The sequence below is a fragment of the Numenius arquata genome, chromosome 3, assembly GCF_964106895.1.
Source record: "Numenius arquata chromosome 3, bNumArq3.hap1.1, whole genome shotgun sequence".
NCBI classification, from domain to species: Eukaryota; Metazoa; Chordata; class Aves; order Charadriiformes; family Scolopacidae; genus Numenius; species Numenius arquata.
The window spans coordinates 29,289,961-29,312,570 of NC_133578.1; the positions used below are offsets into that span (position 1 = coordinate 29,289,961).

At 48.5% G+C, this 22,610-nt stretch overlaps 1 protein-coding gene across 4 annotated transcripts in view; it reads left to right on the top strand.

Annotated features, from left to right (window-relative positions):
• NRP2 (neuropilin 2) overlaps nucleotides 1-22,610 on the top strand; it is an 87,525-nt gene that overhangs the window by 32,210 nt on the left and 32,705 nt on the right. For all 4 annotated transcript variants that reach the window (XM_074144904.1, XM_074144905.1, XM_074144906.1 and 1 more), the window contains exons 4-11: nucleotides 1,363-1,593; nucleotides 2,161-2,316; nucleotides 4,180-4,349; nucleotides 5,591-5,746; nucleotides 14,253-14,397; nucleotides 14,698-15,047; nucleotides 16,167-16,311; nucleotides 20,050-20,166. In XM_074144904.1, the coding sequence (XP_074001005.1) occupies nucleotides 1,363-1,593; nucleotides 2,161-2,316; nucleotides 4,180-4,349; nucleotides 5,591-5,746; nucleotides 14,253-14,397; nucleotides 14,698-15,047; nucleotides 16,167-16,311; nucleotides 20,050-20,166 (1,470 nt within the window). The remainder of the gene's footprint in view (nucleotides 1-1,362; nucleotides 1,594-2,160; nucleotides 2,317-4,179; nucleotides 4,350-5,590; nucleotides 5,747-14,252; nucleotides 14,398-14,697; nucleotides 15,048-16,166; nucleotides 16,312-20,049; nucleotides 20,167-22,610) is intronic.

Below are 22,610 nucleotides of genomic sequence, written 5' to 3' on the forward strand. Positions count from 1 at the left end.
GCAGAAACCTTTGCGAATGCTAATGCCGGGTTGCAGCAGTGGCCAGCAGCCTCTCTAACTCCCCTTTTGCCTCTGATCGCTTCAGGCTGCAGATTTCTGTTGCCTATTGTCCTGTCTCCACAGCGCAGAGGTTTCAAAGTCACCGTGGTATGAATATGACACAAATTCCCCTTTCCCCGGCCACCCCGAGGCACCTTGGCTGTGTGAGAGGGGGCACAGAGCTGGCCTGGCTACAGCTGAGGCCAATGCTGAGGTCAGCAATAAATAAGAGGCAACATTGTCTGCTATCCTCGCCACGCAAAGGTCTTCCTTAAGGATAGAAATAACTTGCATTTCTGGTGCGGATGGCTCAGTCTGTGAGAAAGAAGGCTCTGTTCCTCCTCTCAGCAGAGATCCCCCTGCCACGGCCCTTGTTACCCCTGCTCTTGCTGTGGCCACAGAGTGGAGACGTATGCTGGAACTGGCCCTCATCCCTTGCGTGGGTCTCAGGGGGCCGCAGGCTAACCGCGCGTTTCCCAAGGGTTTCCAGCTAACAGTAGAGACATTGGCACCCTCCCTGAGCTCTTTCACTGTGTAAATATTTGTGCTTCCTGATTTTCTCAAGAGGAAACTGAGGCACAGATGTCCATGCCAGAGGGGGAGAGGTTGCAGGAGACCAGCCCCTGGGGCCAGCTTTTTCCAAAGAGATAACATCCCCATCACTCCTTTCTGCCCCTTTCCAACGAGCCCCCTCCCCAAACTGGGTCTTCTCCATCAGACTTGGAGTTACTGTGGCCCTTTGCCAGCAGGGGTGGCATCTGTGGCAGTGAGGACCACGTATGGCAGCCCCCTGCATGCTGGCCAGCCCCTCTGTGGGCTTTGAGGCGGTGGACACAGCTCTCCCAGCAGGTCACTGTTTGGGGAGCCTGGCAGAGAGTGGGTAGGGCTGGCAGGGGACGCCTCCCATGTCCTCCCCTCCCCACCAGGGCCACCATGACTGACGTCGGGGGTACAGCCTGCCAAATTGCAGCCATGGCTTTGGGTGCCTTTGGATGGGATCCCTCTCCTAGTCTTGTTTTTGGAGTAATTGGCAGGGGGATCAGCAGTGGCATACGGCTTACATTTGCAGAGCTGTCTGAGGGATCTAGACGCATGCTGTCCACTCCAGTGAACGCACAGACCTTTGTCTCTCCACCTGTGGAAAGCTTCGAAAATCACCCTCTTGGTCCTTGCAGGAATTCACACAGCTCTTGGGCTACAGGACATTTCCAGAAATGAATATACAACACCTGTAAGCTCAAAATGGGGTTTCCACAGTGTGTCAAGCTGTTGGCATAGAGTTGCATTGTTGCTAAGGCTGTGTTTTTTTTCCTGCCACAACAGGCTCTGAGGACTGCTCCAGAAACTTCACTGCCTCCAACGGCACTATTGAGTCTCCAGGTTTCCCTGACAAGTATCCACACAACCTGGACTGCATCTTTACCATCATAGCCAAGCCAAAGACAGAAATCCTCCTCCACTTTCTGCTCTTTGACCTTGAGCATGACCCACTGCAGGCGGGGGAAGGAGACTGCAAGTACGACTGGCTGGACATCTGGGACGGCATCCCTCAAGGTAAGCCATGCTGCGTTGCTATCCTCAGCCTCTCTTGGTGTCTCACAAAGCTCCAAAACTGTTCAGTCTGTGTCTGAACACCAAAAGTGCCTATCCTCAGACATGACTGCAGCATGCAGCCTGCCATCACAACACTCCATGGCCAGCTGTGGGGACAGTGTGTTTGCAGAAGACTGCATGTATTAAACTCCAAACTACTGCTTTTTTCACCACTGATCTGAAAAGCCCCATGGGGTACTCCAGGATCCCATCAGTCCTCCCTCAGGGAAGGGCAGTGGGTTCATGCAATGTTGGGAGGACCTCCCTACCCAATACCAACACCAAGAAACAGAACAGATTGGAGTATTTCCCAGCAATTACAGAGCAACGCCTGCTGCAGTGGCTATTTCTGCACAGTGCACTTCATGGCACTGTGCCAGCAGACATAAAAAACAGCCCATCCCCAAAGCCTTTCTTTTATCCTGTTTAGTCCCGCTAAGGCATCCCTGCTGAGTGATGCCAATCTGCTGGTGACACAGGAGGCCAGTGGAAAAGCAGGCGTTACCTTCACTGCTCTTTCTTTTGCAGTTGGCCCCTTGATAGGCAGGTACTGTGGCACTAAGATGCCGTCAGACATCCGCTCAACCACCGGCGTCCTCTCACTGACTTTCCACACAGACCTGGCAGTGGCTAAGGACGGTTTCTCTGCTCAGTACTACTTGATCCAGCAGGAAGTCCCAGAAAGTAAGTTGGAAACCTGTGTATATGACTTAGGCAGTCGTGTCACCTGTTTTTCCCAAGTCTTTCACTTGGCACATGTGAGAGTGAGGCAGGCAGGAGTGTGCCCGGAGCTGGACCCCCACTGGCAATGCAGACAGCAGTTACACTAGGTGTGTTCTCTGTTTTTCATAGAAGTGAGATTTTAGTAAGAATCACACTTTCTGACCTTTCTTTGACTTTTCACTTGGTTGTGAAATCTTCTCAGTACCTTTTGGGATAGACTCCTTCATGTATGTGCTCAGCCCAAAGGATTTGGGGAAAGACTTAGAGCCCAGGGGGTGCAGCAGATTCATTAAAGCACAGGGGAAAATAGTTTCTCCCTCTCTCTGGTTTTCAAAAAATTCACAGCCCCAAACTACAAATTGGAATTTCTTGACTGTCTAATTAAAAAATGCCTAAAGCTCTAAGAATTTCAAGCCAAAATTTGTTTTAGAGCCCTTATTAATGGACGTAAATTGATGTGGAGTGAGGAAGTAAGTTGTGTGTTTTAAGAATGAAGAGTATTTTGATTCTTTGTGATAATGCTTGCAGGCGAAGAGAGATTCAGTTTGTTTTCCCATGGTATTTTTACATCAGAGCTACAGTTCTTGACCTCTCTTAGCAGAGAAACTACAATACTACAGAAGCAGCCTTCAGGACACCCCTCAGTCCCAGAGAAAGAGAAGGGGTCCCTAACCTGACACTGAAAGCCCATGACGGAGAGCAGGGTAGAGTAGGGGTTGTGCAGTGCCAGGGCAGCTGAATTACAGGCTCTTGCTCTGTGATTGAGTTAGGGATGTTCTGCTGAGGCTGAGAGTTACAGACAAGCATGAGCTCTTCACTATTACCTATATCCACACTCAGTTGATCTGTTCTTTAATCCCCTTTCTATTCTGTTCTTTAAAAGGAATGGGAAATAAAATGTTGATGACACAGAGCTTGAGAAATCAAGCACAAGAGCTGTTAAAGGGCCAGGCCTATTTTGATTTATGGTGTAAAATTGAAACTTTAATAATACCACTGAGATCTTAACTTCCCCATCGGTTCCACCCAGGGTTGACTTACCCACACTAAAACCACAGGCAGTTTGGTGAAGTCCCATTCGTTTACAACAGTAGCATGCTTGGGCCCATGCAGTATTTCCTGTTTTCTTTCCTATTGTTTTTACAGAATATCTTCCATAAAATATATGAGATACACAATAAGATTGAGCTAATTGTGACTTTTAAAGCCTTAGCGTACTGGAATCTTTCATATTCTTGGCTGTTAATTCCTATGGGCCCGATAACACATACAGCACATGCACATATACATACACATACATGCATACTCTCTTATGTTTTGTGTGCATACTCTCTTATACACACAAAACCTTTAGACCTCCCGATTCCAGGCCTTGATGTTCCTGCCGGCCGCACATCAGTATGCACCCTCCCATTGTGCTTGCCCATTCTCCTTGCCTTGTCAGTGCTTAGATTTCACCTCCAGCCTGAGATGGGGAACTTTGTGGCAAGGGGACTTGTTACTTCTTGGTGGAGACGGAGGGAGGGAAGGGACAGAATTGTGACAGAAGTGTGCAAAAATGAAGCAGGTAGAGAAAGGGAGAAAGATCTGGACTGTATTAGTTTTCAGAGGGCCATGCAAACATAAAGCTGCCCCATCTTTAATTTTTCATTGCCATCTGTGAGCACACACAACCTGCAAGATGGTGCAGATCTGTTCATCTTTCCAGGCAGGCAGCTTTGCTCGGGGTTAGCTGGGGAGGAGAGTTCAGGGCTGCCTTCCACTTGGGAATAAAGTACAGAGACTGCAAGCTGATCTGTGTGTGTACGTGTGTGTCCGCTCCAGACTTCCAGTGCAATGTGCCGCTGGGGATGGAGTCTGGCAGGATCTCCAACATGCAGATCAGTGCCTCCTCCACCTACTCAGATGGGCGATGGACCCCTCAACAGAGCCGGCTCAACAGTGATGACAACGGCTGGACCCCCAATGTAGACAGCAACAAAGAATACCTCCAGGTACTCATGCTTTCCAGCCCCCTCACCTCTTCCCCCACCAAATGGAGCATCACACTGTTAAACTGACCCTTGACCATAAGGCTTGTTGAATTTTTTATTGCCTCTCTGGCTCATGGAGAGCGAGCAGCAGGGGAGCTGCAGTGCTTCCATGAAATGCAACAGGCTGGCTCTCCCCTTAGTGTGCCTGCATGAGGGCTGACTCAACCTGCTGTCCCTTTCCCACCCCCTCCTTCCTGCCTTAAACCTTGATGGACTTTCCAGCATAATGCCTGACACACTGAGGGACCTGTAGCACTTACAAGGGCCACTGACTCCGCCACTGGCCTAAGGACCAAAGTCTCCAGAAGGCACATGGAATAACAACTAGAATAATATTTATCTCATCAATGATGCAGGAAGCATGAGGGGGCTTTTGTCAGGTAGGGGGCTGACAGAACAGAGGCTTTCCCTGGGAGCTGGTTAGATCCACAGTCTCTGTCCGCACAGGGCTTCTGGCTGTGTCACATCACTGTGAGACACTGCTTGCTAAAGGGCACTAGGAACGGGAGGTGGTGAATGTCATTGCCTCTAGCAGACGTCTCATTCTTCATGCATAGCACTGCTACCAAGCCATCTCTGCTGACCTTTCTCAACCCACATTGTAAAAAAAAAAAAAAAGATCAAGGGAAAACCAGGAACTGCAGCACTTGCTAATTGGACATCATGCTTTTATTTTACATGGAAAAAGTCAGGCTCTGTCCTGCTTTAATGGACATGAGCTTCTGTGCGGATCCTGTTGCTTGGTCTGAGGCAGGAAGGCAGCTTTGTGATGATCCCATATGGACAGACATCAAGATCCCTAGTAACTTTTGTCCTATGGTTATCAAGCATTGGAGCAGGCTGCCCAGGGAAGTGGTGAAATAGTCATCCCTAGAGGTATTTAAAAGATGGGTAGACGTAGTGCTGTGCGATATGTTTAGTGATGGTTTTTGTCAGTATTAGGTCAATGGTTGGACTCGATGATCTGAAAGGTCCAACCTGGGCAATTCTGTGATTCTGTGACTCTATGATTCTATCTGCAAGCATCCTGCTGAAGTCAGCTCAGGGCGTTTGTGCCTGTTGAAATGTGTGCCCACAGATGGAGTGAGACAGACTGAATTTGTACCTTTTCATGTTTCAGAGACAGAGGGAGGAACTAACTAGCCAACCTAGGCTCTCAGGTGATCACTGTTCTCTCTCTTGTCCCTTTTTCCCCTGGAAAGGTGGACCTCCACTTCCTGACTGTGCTCACAGCCATTGCTACGCAGGGTGCCATCTCCAGAGAAACCCAAAATGGCTACTATGTCCGTACCTACAAGCTAGAGGTCAGCACTAATGGGGAGGACTGGATGATGTACCGACATGGGAAAAACCACAAGGTAAAGACCGTTTTGTCTCTTTTGCATGCACCTTGATGAGTCTTGCAGCTGATGGGAGGGAACAGAACAGAGACTTTAAAGGCCTGGAGGGTTTAATCTGTGAGGGACACCCTTTTTCTGATGAGGGCTAAAAGACTGATGATGTTCTGAGCAGAAATACTCCTTTCTCCTCTGCACAGCAATGAGGAAACGCTATTCCTTGGAAAACCTGGCTGCTGTTGCATCTTTCGTGGTGGCGAGAGTATGTTATTTGACTGCAAATGAAGGAGAAAATGCTTTCACAGCCTGTGTTTTGCCATACAAGATTCATTGAACTTTTATGGCCATAGCCCCATCTGCATGCTGGGTTAACAATCACAAAACCACATGAAACTGTAGTTCAGGAGTTATTGAGGCCTGGAAATGAAAGGGCACAAATCCTAAGAGGGAATCACACCATCTCAGAGAACAAAATGAGCAATAAATAATGAGGAGCAATTCAGGCTGCTGGAGCTGTGGGCTCTGTGCTAGCAGGCATGGTCAGCAGGGATGTATTGAGCCCTGGGAGCTGCTGCACGCTCTTGCCGTGTTTCTGGGAGACACATAGAGAAGGGAGTGAGGGGGAGGAAGAGTAAATATGAGTGTTTAGCCCTTCCAAGTCTTGCATGTGCTGCTGCGTGGCCAGGCGACACAAGCTCGAGGTGGTCTGCACAGCAGCTATGGCATATGGAGAGGGCAGTTAAGGCAGCTGTGGTGCTGGGCTGGTTCCTGCTCTGTCACTTGCCTTGGTCATGTGGTTGTCCCTTTTTAAGGGTACGTCGGGAAAGCCCTTCCCTGTTCTTCTGTGGTGCTCACCACCAGCACTGCTGCCACAGCTCAGGTCCTCCCCTTTGCTGTGCCATAATCTGTCTGCATGAACTTGGTGGCTGGGGTCCCACACACCTCCCCCCGCATTCATGTCCCAGCAATTTCTGCTTGCTCAGCGCTTCTGTTAAATTAGCTGTCCCCTCCCTTTGCTGGCACAGGCACTGCTGGCATGAAATGCAGTAGTCTGCCTTGTCCAGGATTCATCCAGACATTTCCTTCCCTTCCGGGCCATGTGATTTCCCCTTCCTTACAAGTGGATCTCATGGTTCAAATTTACTCTGCTTCCCAGAATGAGTGCTCTCTGTGCGGAGGCCCCTAGCAGGGTCTCATACCTGCAATATTTGGACTACTTAAGCTCCTCGAGTGCCAATGAGGTGGTGGTAGACCTATTTTAGGGGTAGGGAAATGGAGGCACGGGGCAGCCCAGCACCCCATAGGAGAGTCAGCAGCCGGGCTGTTCCAGACCTCGGGCAGGCTGGCTCTGGGGCCGCAGCTCATGGCAAAGCTCACATATAACCCTAACACAAGGGCCACATGCTAGTGTGGAGGCTCTGTGCTGTCCCGGGACCCCATGGCCACGGCAGACCTTTCTGTGAACCAGGGCCATCCCTCCTCACCCTGGGCAGCCTATGGAAAGGGGTGAGTTTGAGGTCTTTCTGGGACCATTTCTGCAAGCCAAGGCAGCCAGGAGATTGGCAACATGCCGGGCAGAATGATAGACTAAATACACAGTTCAGTGTTTCAAATAACCACTGGCAATAAATTTACCTTTCGGAGTCTAACTGGAGCGGGAATCTGGCCTTGGAGGGTGGTTTTAGTTGCAGGGGAGAGTAGATGACCCATCCTTGCAGTCCCAGCTGTTGGACACTGGATCCTCAGCCAGGATGGAGCAGGACAGCATGGCTGGTTTCAGTGCTGCTGGGCCAATTTACATCGCTCCAGCAAGACCCCAAAGCCTGGCTGATGTCAACCCAAAGCAGTCCCATGTGAATTGCCACCGTTTCAGGATTTGGCCCCTGAGTCCTATCAGCTTTTTTTCTTCTCTGTTTTCTCTCTTCGTAAAAAAGAAGAAAAATCAAACCTCTTCTTTTTTACTCTTTTATTTCAGTCTTGCTTCGTTCCCATGTTCTGGCCTCAATTTAGCAGACTCTTCCTGAGGCTGGAGGATAAGTAATTGCTTTTTGGTGGCTCACATACCTCTTGCATCCTGGTGACTGCTTTCCCTCCCTGCCAAACAACCAGCCGCCATAGTGGGGTCCAAGGCAAAACCCCTCGCTCATGGGCCTGGTGCTGCGGGGCTCTGGCCCTGAGTTCCCAGCCCACGTGAATCCCCGCTGTTCTGCGTTAGGCAAGCTCCCAGATGTCTGTATTCAAGGTGCAGATTCCTCCCTGCGTCAGTGTGGCGCTCCGCACAGTTCAAGCTACAACGGTGGAGCGAACCACGCCAAATAGATTTGTCAAGTCTGCCGCAGCTTGATTTGGTGCCATGAGGAGCGGGGAGGGAGAGGAGGGGGTGGACAGACAGGGACTCTCTATTCCTCTATATACATGCAGATATGTAAGTGTATATATATACACAGACACACACATATATATATATGCACATACACACATAGGCATATGGGGTATATCAAACACTGCTCTGAATTTTTGCTGGCTGTGTGGGCTAAAAGCAAAGCCCTGCCATGTTATAGGCGGGTCAGCTAACATTCTAACATTTACATCTTCATCAGGCAACTAAAGCAAGAGAAAACCAGTGAGTACAGGAGTGGTGGGGAGGGGATGATGCTCTCTGCAGTGGATGGGGAGCTCTGACCTCCTGCCTTTCACCCCTCATTTCCCCTCCCTCTAGTGTTTCCGAGGAGAGTGGGGCCAGGGTGTTTCACTGCGAAATGTGATGGTTCACTTTTGAGTCCCCAGCCACTGGCGCTCTCGGCGAGGGAAATGGGAAAGGCAGAGTGAGGCAGAGAAAAACAAGATTAATATGTGCTTGCAGGAGGCAGGGCTGGCTGGGCTGTTTCCGTGCCGAGCGCTGCTGCGTTTTTGGGATGGGGAGGCAGTGGGAAGGCAGCGGCAGGTCTGCAGCTGGCAGCAGAGGAGCCCCTCACTCACACCTTCTCCTTCCCACCCTATCCCTGCTGGGCTCTCCCCCTGCCTGGCAGCCTGCTTCCCACAAAGCCCAGCCCAGCAAACCGCAGACATCCCCCTGTCCAGGTGTGATGCTTTGTCCTTGCCCAGGGCATGGGACCAGGGGGAGAGGCGAACCCAGTGACGTGGCCAAAGGTGCAGAGCTGTCTTCCTGTGTGTCTCCTGAGAGAGGAGACAGGGAGGAGAGTGGCCACCACCACATGTTGCCCCACACTTGCCCCTTCCTACCTAACAGAACATCCCGTTGGGACAGGGCCAAACAACCCCTGCCCCAGAAAGGCTGCTCTGGCTCTTGCCTTCCCTGTTGCATTCACCTCTGTGTCATCCAGGGTCGATGGCCCCAGAGGTTATCTTCCAGGCACTGACCCTGGTGTGTGTGCCGAGATCTTATCTAGTGGTTTGTAAATATCTTTAGAAAACAACAATTCATTCTTGAACCCAAGGACGGAAAAGAGCACCTGGCAGGATTTGACCTTTAATTTTTGGCCATTTTCTTCAGACAGATTCAACTATTATGATTTTATAAAAAAAAAAAAAAACGTGCTCATCCATTCTGATCCACTTCCTTCTTTGTAGGGTCTTGGGTTCCAGCTCCCATGTGGTCTGAGCCGTGCCATCTCAGTAGCTGTGGAGATCAGCTCACGGGGATCATCTAGTGTGGCAAGGGACTAGGGGATGGGCATGGGTTTCAGGATTTGGGGTGGGTTGGGAATGTGGTGGGTGCTCTCGCTGCCTCTATTGCTCTGTGTGTAAAATGGGAGTATGCAACTGAAACATTTGCTTTGAGAACCTGTAGAAGTCAATGGATGAGAAATGGCAGCAAGATTCAACTGATGTGCACTTTCCATTTCCTGCTCATTTTGACGGCTTTGTGATTGTCGTCAGCTAACCTTCCTGGGTGGTATTTCAGGTGGATGCAAGAAGGTGGGTTGAATTGCTGCAAAGAGCCAAATATCTCCACTGTGCAGGGAGCTGAGGATGTCAGACGTGTTTGGTGCTGGCAGAGAATATTGAGGATGACTCTTTGGAGGAGACCCTTGTGCCTTTCCTTAGGAGCATTCCTCTGTCCTTTCAGTTCTTAATGAGGTCTCCTGTGTTCATCCACCTGGGGACGGAGAGAAAAGCTTTCAATCCCATGGCTTCTTTATCTGGAAAACTCAGGAAACACTCGCGTGATCAGCCAGAAGGCCACAAGTGCTTCTGCACAAACAGATCATGGTGCAAAGGGCTGGTCCAGAAGCATCCCCAGGTCCCAGCTTGCTTCTGCTGCTTTTGCAGGCAGGACAAGGAAAGCCAGCCCCATGCATTCACCCTTGGTGCAGTACTAGGGGAGAATTTACAGCCCTGGCTTTCCTAGCAAGGCTGCAGCTTTGTACTTCTGGGCCTGATATCTCCTTTGCAGGCTAACAGAGTGCCACTCCTCATGTCCCTAGTGACTCATGGATCTGAGTGGAGCCTCTCAAAGACACAGTGCTGGCAAGCCCAGCCCAGCATGCTGTGCCTTGCCCAGACGTCTGTGCTTTGTTGAGTGTTGCCAAGTATCATTTTTCTTTTACCTCCTTGTTCCTGGATTTAATAAATCCAGAACTATCCACCCTCCACTCAAGCCAGAATCCTCCCACCATCAAACATGCCCCATTTTATGCCTTTCCTATCTGACAAGGAAAATAATCTCCCCTACTTTTCTCCTTCATGCTTCTCTGTCTAAATCCTGAAGCCCTAATCCTGTTAGCATGCTCTGTTCCAGGGCTCTGTCTCCACGGGAGTAACATAATCCTGCAGTAAATCTAGTGGTCCAGAGAGACACATACATACGGACGAAGGCAGGCCTGCTGCCATCCTTGGCCTTCTCCTCTGCCTCCCCAGCCGCTTTCTGTAGCTCCCCAAGAAATTGCATAGTGGCCAAGCAGCACAATAAATAAAGCTGGAGAGAGGTTACCTCCTGCCCCCTCCCTGACTCACTGCCTCTTCAACTTCACGGTGCTTTTTGTCTCCCTGTCCTTTACTCCCTTCATTCCAAACTCTGCCGTTGGCACAATTCCCATACCCACTGGAACTAATGCAGCTTCAGAAATCCCCCCATCACCCCACTGTGGTTCCAACATGTCAGAAATACAACTTGTAAGTGCTGATGCGGAGCCTGCATGTGTGTGCACATGGAAAACTTGCCCAGTCCTCCTCTAGGCTAGACATATCTCCCACCACTTGCTTTCTGCAGCAAATTAATTAAGCAGGTCAACTCTCATTGATTATCAATTTAATCTTATGTGTAGACCTGCCGACTGGACTAAAATGGAAGTAAACATAAAGTATATGGGATGGGGATGGGCAGCTTTTTGATGCAGCAGTGAAAATGGGCTCCCTTGACTGCTTCTTGGAAGGTGCTTTTAATTTGTTCATGTCTTTCCTGTTCATTTTCTGGCTCCGTCATCCTTTAGCCCATGTGCGTGTGCATGCGCGTGCGAATGTGTGCTCTCTGCTGAGTGTGTATATCTACCTCCTTATATCACAGCCAGATTTTTTTTTTCTGCTGGTGTAAATTACTGTGACTTCTTATACTTCGATGGCGGTATGTTGATTTACACCATTTGAAGACTTGGCTCAAAATATGTGCTGAGTGGGATGGGAAGCAGATAGGATGGGAGGAATAGCAATGTTCTATTTTGGTAAGGGGGAAGAAATCTTTGCTTTCTTGGCGCTCCCAATTTCACACATTTTCCTGCTAGTTCTTCCCATGCCGTGAGTGCTAATTTGAGGCAGGATGTAGAGCCTGTTCAAGTCAATGGGGCTCTCTCCATGGTGCGCTCGGGCTCTGGGGTCAGCATTTTCAGTGCAGAGAAGCCATACGCTCAGGGTCAGGCCCTGGTCAGTAGCATTGGGACCTGTGGGCTTACGATGCATTTCCACTTGGGAAGGAGTCTGAAAAGGCAGGCACGTGGGAGGACCTTGCTCCTCTAACAGCACTAAGCACCTGCCCTCTGAAAACGGCCCCTTTCTGTAACGCTGAGCTGGGTGCGAAGCAATGGTTTGCTGTGATCAGTTGGGGCTTTTCAGAAACAAGGTTCATGGGGGCAGGTCCTGCCAGTGCGGCTGGTACTACAGTTGGAAGTCAGGTGGCATTTCTGCCCTCATAAACTGGCAGTCTGCAGTGTCGAGGCCCCGATTTTGAGTTATGTAGCTTGTTCAATGTGATCTAGTCTGAGGAAATTACTGGGCCCCAAATCTAAAGCAGAATTGAGGTTACTCTCCTTGGAAGCAGGTGGTTGGGACTAAGGTCGTGTAAGAGATGCTTTCAGCAATGCATGTGGTAGTGATAAAGTTTTTGGGCTCAGTCCTGCTTCTGCTTTCTGTCAAGCTTGACTTTGCAGAAGTCAGCAACAAACTACGCTGGTGTAAATTTGGATTCTGGCCCCTGATGCTCATATGTGCGAAGTGAGCTAAAAAAGAACAAAACTGGAAATATGTTAAACCAAAAAGAGCAGCAAACCTCATCAGTGACTGTTAAACATGCTGGTCCATATGCAACCTTTGGCTCATGGAGTGTTCAAACTGCTGATTGTGGGAAGCGAAGAGAGGTTGCCAGAAGAAGACTCCCCCAGGCTTGCTGCCCCCAGGCATCTGCTGGGGCCATCATCAGGAGCAGCCCCCTGGGTCAGAGGGACCTTTGGGCTGACCTGACGTGCTGCTCCTCATGCTAAAATAGTTGCACCAGCTCAGATAAACATTTCCTGTCCTCCGGTATTAGGTTCAGAAGTAAGGTGTTGTGTGTCAGCTCCTGTGTTGACATAAAGCTGGAGGCTTTGCTGTGGTGTGGAAATGTATCCTTTCAGCCTGTGTGTGTGTGTGTGTTCCCACAGGTTTACAAGACATACACACACACACACGCACGCATGCCTGGAGAGTGTCTCACAGTAACTACTCCTCTTATAGCCCTCCTGCTGGAAAAAAGGGTATTTGGTGTCTGCTGAGCAAGGAAAAGGATGGGAAGTGGGGTCAGACAGGATAAAATAGGATATTAAAAACACATAAACCATGCTGTGTTGCTAAACGGTAGCAGCATGATGTATATTCTCCAGATTAGCATTCCTGCTCAAGTTCACATCAACCCCAAATCCCAATTACCAGCCAGATTTGCAAACAAGGCCCTCTGTGGTGTGGCTTTTCCCTGCCCTGCCAGGAGAGCCACCATCCCGCCCGGGCTAGATGGCGATGTGCCCAGGGACAGCCCAGGGCTGGTTGTGGTGCTATGAACAACTTCTGTCCCTCACTGCAAACACCCTCTGAGTGCCCCGGTGTGCTGGATCCTGGGACAAGAGCAGTAACATGTGCCATCTGCAGACCTAGAGTGGTGGGAAGCTTATAAAATGCTTTTTAACCACTAATCAAGGCGAGAAGGCAGGATACAGTCTCACCCCTTTTTCTATCCCAGATCACAGGGATCTGCAGTTGAATTGTTTGACTCTTGCCTCTGACAGAAGGGGATCGTTGCCAGAGATTACGCTCTCCAGCTTCGTTCTGAGATAAACTTAGTGGGAGCTCCTGTGCTTAGTATGACATATGCAGGGTAGGAGCCTGCAGAAGAGCCCAGCCAACATCTCAGTGCAGATACAGCTCCTGCTGAGATTGGAGGATGCTCTAACCCTGTCCTGTCCTGAGAGCCTGTGTGCTTGGGGGTAAAGTGGGCAACATCAGTCCATAAGCTTTAGTGCTTTATGCTGGAGGCAGAGAAAGGGTTGAATATTACCTTCAGGTTGGGTATTTCTTCTTTTCTCCCTTTTCTTCCCCACTAAGGCTCTGCAGCCTGAAACAGAAACACGAGTATCTAGTCCTGGTCTGACCTATTGGAAAAATAAAAAGGAAGAGTAGACCTAATGTCCATCTGGTAGTTATTGATTATGGCCATCTGGTAAGGCAGCAGCCTTTTCATATCATGTCGCATCATAAACTCCCCAAAAAGCTGTCTCTGTGTGGCGGGCTGCGTGTGCACCAGAGAGGCAGGAGCGAGGGGCTGGCTGGGACAGCGGCTCATCGCCCTGGGCAGAGGCACCATCCTCCCTGCTCGTGCCGCTGCTTGCACATGATATTTCCTGGTGGAGCTCAGTGCGAGGATGTGTCAGGACGTCCACCCATTTGCCTGTGGAAGGGAGGCAAGATCTCACACAGTGTTTGGGAACATCTGGGCTTTTGCATTAGAGCAGCTCTAGGTTTGGGGGTGAGCTTGAAGTAGCTGTGGCCTGGTAGTCCGAGATGCCTCAGAGTGCCATGAGAGGCAGCTAGGCAGCAAGCTTCTGGGTCTGCTGCCTGATGGGTGAGTCCATCCACCAACCATGCTGTCCTGCCAGCAGCTCAGCTCTCCTGGCCTGTCTATGGGTGCTTGTCCTGGCCAGAGGCTGGCCCTTCCCAGAGAGCCTCTCCTTGGTTTTCCCTGCTGAGATTATTTTAACTGCTAATGTGGTTATTTCTTTCTACCTGGGAAGGATGTAACCATATTTGTGCCCCCTCTCCCTTGCAGACATTTCAGGCCAATGAGGACGCCACGGAGGTGGTTCTCAACAAGATCCACAGCCCAGTGCTCACACGCTTCGTGCGCATCCGTCCCCAGAGCTGGCAAAATGGCATTGCCCTGAGGCTAGAGCTGTATGGCTGCCGCATCACCGGTGAGACTCACCTTCTTCCCTCAGCCTCAGCCCTCCTCTTTGTCCCTCCGACAACCCATCCCAGGGTGCGGTCCCTCACAGCTGTCGTTGATGGTTTGGGTGGGAGCAGTGACACTGTGAGCAGGATGGAGGCACCTATCCCAAGCAATGCACTTGCGGGGACAGGCACCCAGGTCCCAGAGGCAAGGGGGAAGCACTCAGTGCTGTGCTGGTTTAATGCCCAGAACTTAAACCTGTGAGTAAAACCACAGGCGCTCCCTTCAACTGCCCTAGCTGTTAATGGTCTTTCCTTCCCTGCAGATTCACCTTGCTCCAACTTGCTGGGAATGCTTTCTGGCCTCATCCCTGACTCGCAGATCTCAGCCTCTTCCATCAGAAGCTACGACTGGTCTCCCAGCATGGCCCGCCTGGTGAGCAGCCGCTCGGGCTGGTTTCCCCGCATCCCCCAAGCCCAGCCTGGGGAGGAGTGGCTGCAGGTGGACCTTGGTGTCCCAAAGAATATCAAAGGAGTCATTATCCAGGGGGCTCGTGGAGGGGACAGCGTGACCACCACTGAGTCCCGCTCCTTTGTGAAGAAGTTTAAGGTGGCCTACAGCATGAATGGAAAGGATTGGGACTTCATCCAGGACCCTAAAACAATGCAAGCCAAGGTAGGCACTGCCTGGAGCAGCTGCAGAGCGAGATACTTTTTTGGCTGCCTTTAGTCTGCCTGATGGGGGCTTGGGAAATTAGCTGCCTCTCCCCACAGAGACCATAGGAGTTTGGGTTGTCACCATGAAATCCCAGATTGTGTCCCCTGGTCCTGCTCCTAAGCTGTACTAGAGGGTGTATGTTCCACCTTGCCCCAGGGATGGCAATTTCCCTTCATTTCTTATTGTGGAACAGGCCTGGGGATGCGGATATCACCTTCTGCTCCTCCCGGCTCCTGCAGGTCAGAGCCTACAACATGGTGTGTTCAACTATGTTTGACAAAAACTAATTATGTATTTTAAGGGGAAAGGTGTTGCTGTTGTGGCTTGCACCTCTGAAAAAGGAAGATAACTCACAACTTCTCTTTGGAAAATTTACTATATCTGAAGACCCTTTTGCCACACTGGTGTGACCTTGAAATTCCCTGTGCTTTGCCCATATCGTTGGAGTTCCCTGTGTTCTTTCTGCTTAGTGGTATGGGAGTTGCAGGGAACTTGAGCAATAAATGAATTCTCAGCTACTGCCTGTTCTTTTTTTATGCAAACTCATCTGCTTCCGAAAATTTGGGTAAGTTTTAATTTTTCCTGATCCTACAAATGTGTCTTAGAAGGCCTGGTGCTATCTATAGCACTCTGTTTATTCCCCACAGACTTGAGTTCGTGCATGTAAGCTGAAAAGCAGCAGTTCTTGGACTGTGAGGAAAACTGCGTTTACACTATCCTAGAACATGCAGTAGCTTCTTTATTTGCCAGAGGACAAATCTGATCTTATTTATATGTGAAGTTAGTGGATGTTCCCCCAGCTTTCCCTGTGTGGCTTAGATCAGAATGTGACCCCTGGATATAAAGCAGAGGCCAAGAGAGATTGTGCAAGTTTCTTAGAAACAGCCTGTCTGGTCCTCTTGAAATTGAGGAGGATCAGCCCAATTTTTGCTCAGCTGGACTCGATGGCCTGGAGTTGGACAGCAAAACTATTTCAGACTGTGTCTATGTCCTGCCAGACCCAAATTATCAAGTCTGGTGGAGAGCATGTGGGATGCACACATCACTTGCCACTTCTCTCTCTTTCTCTCTCTGTAGCTTTTTGAAGGCAACATCCACTACGATATCCCTGAAGTCCGGAGGTTTGACCCTGTTCCTGCCCAGTATGTCCGAGTGCACCCAGAGAGGTGGTCCCCAGCAGGAATAGGAATGCGCCTGGAGGTGCTGGGCTGCGACTGGACAGGTAGGAGCCCCTGTGACTCTGCCCACCAGCTCCATTGGGGTTGTGGCGGGCACTAAACCAGCAAGGTGCAAGTATAAGGTTATTTCTCTCCCTGCAGTCCCACCTCAGGGTCTTACTGTGGCAGGAAGACTGCAGCCATGAAGGCAGGGCTTGCAGCATGGCCTGAGCCCATCTTTTTACTTCCACCTTAAAAGGAACTGGCCTTGACACAGCATGTAGCAGCAATGTTTGAACCCCAATCCAAACTTTCGCACAGAGCCCTATCCAGGATTTGTCCCCAGCTCCCTTCTGCCTCCATTCAGAACTTTTAACTGGATGCTGTGCAGGCTTTCCCACTCCGTGTTAGATTACATTTGGGCTTTTTAATCCAAATGGATAAGACAAAAAGTAGGAAGAGAAGCAGAGGTGCAGAAGAGGGATGTAGTGACCAGTACAGGTATCTTGAGCTGCCACAATAAGGTTTTGCTGTAAAAAACAACTGTTCCTCTCTCATTGAACCCCATGTGGAAATCCTTTTGCAGAAAAGGTTGGGGATTTAACTCTATGACATCTCTACAGCATCCCTACAACATCCCCAAGACCAGGGAAGTTTGTTCACTTTTGCCCACCTGTTTTTCACAAGTGGTATGCCTTGCAGCCACCATTACATTTAATACAGAGGTGAAAACTCCCTAACACACTCACTGAGATCAGTAGAGGTTGTGCCTCTGACCCTTTTGAGGTTTGATGGTGATTGATTGCTCCATAGTTTCATCCCCAAAAGCCAGAAATGCACCCAACAGCTCATTGTGTTTGAAGCTAGGTTTTCAGTGCCAGGGGCTAGTTGTCCGTTTTTCTAATCTATTTATTTTTTAATAATCTGCTTAAATCTGAATCTGGTGTCCAGATGTCAGTGATAAAGAGGTATGATTTCCATTTTATAAACACATCTGTAGAAGGCATTTTCTTGTAAGAATTCCCATTCTAGGAAGCTTAAAAGACAAAGAGCATTTTTCCACCCTTTTGTGAAGTCTTTACTACCCCTCCTCCTGTAATGTTCTGTGAGATGCATTACAAACACTTAATACACAAATCACAGAACACACATACACACAATTAATAATGATAATTTGTCACCTTTGAGGTCAATGGCAAATCTCACCCTGAACTGGGAATCCATTGTAAATGATCTAAAATTTAGATCAAGATTAGATCTTAATTTAAATCTTGGGATGTTGTAGGAGAAGCAGGCGCCATGGCTATCATGCACGCTGCGGGAGCTGAGGCTCCATGCAGAAGTGGTTAGGCAGCTCCTGCATTGTTGCTTCCAGCAGCTCCCAGGAATCTCCAGCTGCCAGATCTCTGCAGACCGTTGCTGGCCAGTGCATCACAGCGCTGCATCACTGCTGCAAAGGGAGGCAGTTGCACAAGACTTCTGACCACATACGTGTCAGCCCCTCCATTGCACTCCTCCAAATTAAAGAATAAGAGAGGTTTGGCATCCTCAACTTCTTGTGCTATTTTTGGTCCAAATTTTCTGTTACAGCTATGTCCACGTTCACTTTCAATATCAGCAGCAACAGCCCATGTTTTTTCCAGGCAGGGTGCTTTATGGTCATTTCCCAGTGTGGCTGTCTAATCATTTGCACACTGCAATGTTTAAAACTCAACTGCCAAGTCATAAATATTCGTAGCTTTATTGATCTACAGGCATTCAGCTTTGTAATCAGAGCAGGGCTTGTAATCTTGTGGATTCACTATATTATAAAAAGCATTTATATCCCAGATGCAACCTGGGGAGCAGAGATAGCCCATGGCATTATCTGCATGCTAAATCCAGGCTGGCTACACGCAGCAGTCCTTGACAACGCCAAGACACAGCCCTCCTTTGCTGGGAGGACCCAGACACGTTACAGAACTGGCTGTGAAAATCCAGACAATTGCACTTGCTTGGGAACAAGATTAAGAGAGGGATTAAAACAAGCTGATTGAAAATATTTTCAAGTGAGGGCCTAAGCCCATGTGTACCCTGCCCAGTTGTTTTTATTTCTTATCGGCAACAAGCATCTTAATTACTGAGTCGAACAGGTAACTTAACAGCAACTGGACTCACGAACTAGTTGGCTAGTAGCTCAAAAATTGGGAAGCAGGCAGTCAGCAATTGACTTCTTTCAAAGACCTGCCAAATTTTTTCCTCTGAAGAGTGTAGATTGATGAATGTTCACTTGCAGCTGGTTTTCTCTCCTTTGAAGTTCCAAACATCTGGCTTCAATTGCTCAGTGACTTTGCATTTTGATCAGCAGTTACCACCAGTTGCACAGACACTTGCTGGGCCTGGGAGAGAGAAAGCGAGCAAGCAAGACCTCTCTTTTTCACTTTCCATTTCACACATCACGTTGTCCTCCCTGCTATTTTCATTATCTCTTGTAACTGTCGTGTTGCGGTTCTGCCATGGTAACTGATTTTTCAAGATATATTTCTGCGGCTCGTCCAGGGCAATGCAATACTGTTGATTTACGTCCGCTCAGCATCTGTGTCCCGTATGGGACTTGGCTTTCAAGGTCCTTCCACATTGTCACATTTCAGCTATAAATCTCAATATACAAGAACAACAACCTAAAAAAATGTACCAGCTCTAAATAACTTGCAGCTTTTGATATGTTGCCTTCACCTGCTGCTTTTTTTTTATTATTTTTTATGGCATTTTTCTGTGCCTGGCTGCTTGCAATTTGCTTCTTGGTTGCGTTTGGAGTTTTATGGGGTTGTAACAAATTTAAACTTATAAATTAAAAGACTTTGAGGTTATTTAGTATTTCATCCTGAACAAAAGACAGCCACTGGAAAAAAAAGTAAAAAAAAAAAAACCCTTAGAGTTTATGTGCAACTTGTTTAATAACAGGAAAATAAAAGGGCAGAAAGGAGCCTATGGAAAATATTCAATGTATTTAGCCATTTCCTCCTGCTTCTGGCTTTATTAAATGATATCCTGAAGGGTACCAACAAAGAAACACAATCACACATAACTGGGAAAAGCAGCCTCTTTTAAAAAGTGGAAAGAATCAAGCCTGCTGTACTCATAAAAGGAGAGACTGCTGGAACCTAATGTCATTTACTGTTGATCTTAATATCCTTCCCTTTCTTGCTTAAATTTCCCCTGACACCTGCTTGGAGGTTGTTTCACATGGGCCATGTTGGAGAGAGGGAAATTGGACAGAGACCCTTTGAAAGTGTAGTCAGGAGCCTGGAGTGTGAAACCAGATGCTTTCTGCAGCGAGCCAGCACACACTAGGGGATCCTCTGGGTCCGTTTGCGGTTACGTCATTTGTGGGTTTGAGTGACTTGTTTTATAAATTGGCACAATTGGTGGGAATGTTGTGTGCGCTTTTTTAACGTGTCATAAGCCTTTATGAAAGAAAAAGACGCTCTGCCTGTGATCTCTCTTATCCAGTAATGACAGCTAAGCGGATTGCCAACACTAGCATAGATTAAAAAATTAGGAGAAAAAGTAGCATGTATGTCTAGGGGAGAGTCTTGTCCAACAGGGAGTCTAAATCAAAGGAACTCCCATATGGAAACAGCCAGTTCACTGGAAGTTCAAACCATGCTGACATCTGTAGCATGTAGAAATTTCATGGTATTCTTGTTCTATCTCTTCCTGCCGTTATAAGAACATGAGAAAAATTTTTTTTGCTTTGTTTCCTTCTACCTGGGCTTTTTGTACTGTCTATTGCAAATAGCATCTCTAGTCATTTTTTTCAGATGTAAAGCCCACTGCAGAGACACTGGTGCCCACTTTGAAGAGTGAAGAGACCACCACCCCATACCCAACTGATGAAGAGGCAACTGACTGTGGTGATAGCTGTGGAGAAGAGGAGGGTATGTATCAGAGCAGCACATCTTTATCTCAATAAATGATGGGTTAAGAGCTAAGTAAATACTCTTATCTTCCCATTTGCTTCTATACATGGAGCTGATTCCTGGAAAGCTTAGACTAATATTATTAGTAATAGGCCAAGATAAAAAAACCCAACAAACAAAACTTGCCAAAATCTGATAAGTTATATCAAGAAAGGATGCAAGAGCAAGAGATAGCAGCTAATTCAGTCCCTAGGGTATGAGACTCGAAGAGCTGCTCTCCCAGCTTCATGACCTGATGCAACTCACTTAGTGCCTCGTTTAGAGCCACCTCCATTCCAGATCCGCTTGGCTGGGTGTCATAAATTCAGAAGGTGATTCAGGGGAGAGACTCAGACTGCCTGGTATGCAGGACTCCTTTTGCAGAGGTCACAACGGTGGAAGTAAATCACAACATCTAGAGAAGGCTGATGTCCTGAACACCTACCTGTTAAGGATCGTCTTCCCTAATATCAGCTGCTTAAAATTTAGGAGAACAGTCTGGGCTAATAGTGCAGAGAGCAGAAAGGGAAACAGTAACTCCAAGCAGGAATTCGTCCCCCCAATCTTAGATGGCTGTCAGATGTACAGGGAATGGTTTGTTACCTGTGGCGCTTGCCTGCCTCTTCTGACTATAGAAGAGGCTGAATGTTAGTTTAGACTACATACTGTGCTTGTAAAAAGCCAATGCTGGGGGCAACTAATCCTCTCTGCCTCGGATCCTTACCTGTAAAAGCAGACATCATGTTCTTCTGCTCCTTTCAAGGGGGTATGCGAGCATCTAAAGCTAGTGACATGTCCAGATTAAGGGGAGTGGGCACAGAAGAGCTGTACAGGGTTACTTGTATGCCGCAGTGTGCAGGAGATGCATGTCCCTGGGCATGACAGCAGAGCCGGGGCCTCAGCACTGGGGCTTGGGCGTTTACACAAGGACTTCAACAAGAAATCTCAGGAGGAAAAGCTATGCTTTGAGATAGCTCCTAGGGCTTCTGTCACTTCAGCTCCCATTCCCATAGAAAAAATTAATGGGTTTTAAAATACATAAATTAAAAAAAGAACATTAATTGGCTTTTTCACACCTCGCATCAGGATTCTGCTGCAGTTCAGTTCTGGAAATGCAAGTTGCAGAAGTAGCTCAAGGGGCCTGATTCTCATTGCTTTGCCTCAGTGATAAGCCTGTGCAATTGTGCTACCACTGAGGCACTTGGGAAGCTGCCAACAGGAAATTTAGGCCAGTAATAGTCTCTGCAACAACCCGATTCCTGGGTGCAGTCCAGGGCAAGAGAGTGAGCAGAGTATGCCATGGAGCGTGGAACCAGCCTCCCCGTCAGCTTCCCTCAGATTTAGCAGCAATTTTCATTCTCATACTCCATAAACAATGAGTGCGTTTCTCTGGACAATCAGATTTATGACAGCCAAACAGAAACAATGCTGCTCTCCAGGGTATGAGATTAGATTGAAATAAAAAGATCCATGATCTGCATTGTTTTATTTCGAGGTGGGAGCATGTAAAGAAGGCCCTTTGCCCCTTGCAGCAAAGTTCCCCTGATGCCTATTGCTTGAGTCACTCACCTCCTTCTGGCTATCACTCACTTTGTGGGCACTGTGATTTAAAACTTCCTCTTTGCTCAGGAAAAACCCGGCCTATAATTGGGCTCTGACGTGCTTGGGATGGTTTCAGACCATTTCTGAAGCCTCTGTGCCTTAAGACTGCTTCCCCAACTGAAGGAGCCAGCAGCTGCCTCGCTGCTACGTGCAGCCCCTGGCATGTGCCCTCCTGCCCACAGACCTGTCTCTGCACGAAGGCTCTCCAGAGCTTTTAAAGCTGTTGACACGGGGAAAGTAGCTCTGCTCCTGTTTCATAGATGAAAAGTTAAACGACTTGCCCAAAGACCATGTGGTGAGTCCGTAGTGGAGCTAGAAATAGAGGCTGGCTCCTTTCACTCAGAATCCAAAAGCTTGAGCTCATGGTGGCCCCACATTTCCCCTGGTAGCATTTCCACGAGAAGGTAGGAAGCGGTGAGTGACAGCTCACCACGTTGACAGACAGTTCCCGTCTGGTGCAAGTGGCTAGATCTGTCACTCATGAGCTGGGTTTCTGGAGCACTTGAGATCTCCTTTTGGAGCCAGAGCACAGCCTGATGAGCACAGGGCGTTCAGGAAGCACTCTTCCCTGACATTTAAGAAGGCATTTAATATTTGACCGCTCTAGGGAATGAAGAGAAGGTGCTGATTAGAGTCTGGAAGCATTTGGTACATGCTTTTATATTTGCTTAGTTTGGTGGATTAGCCGCAGGACATGGTATGAGCATTTTGATGATGCAGAACTTAAGGCTGATCCCTGGAGCTGACAAAATGTGAGATAGGTTAAAAGCATCAGCGTGAGTGAGATTTCATGCTTTCTTCAGTATTTATGGCTTGCCAGC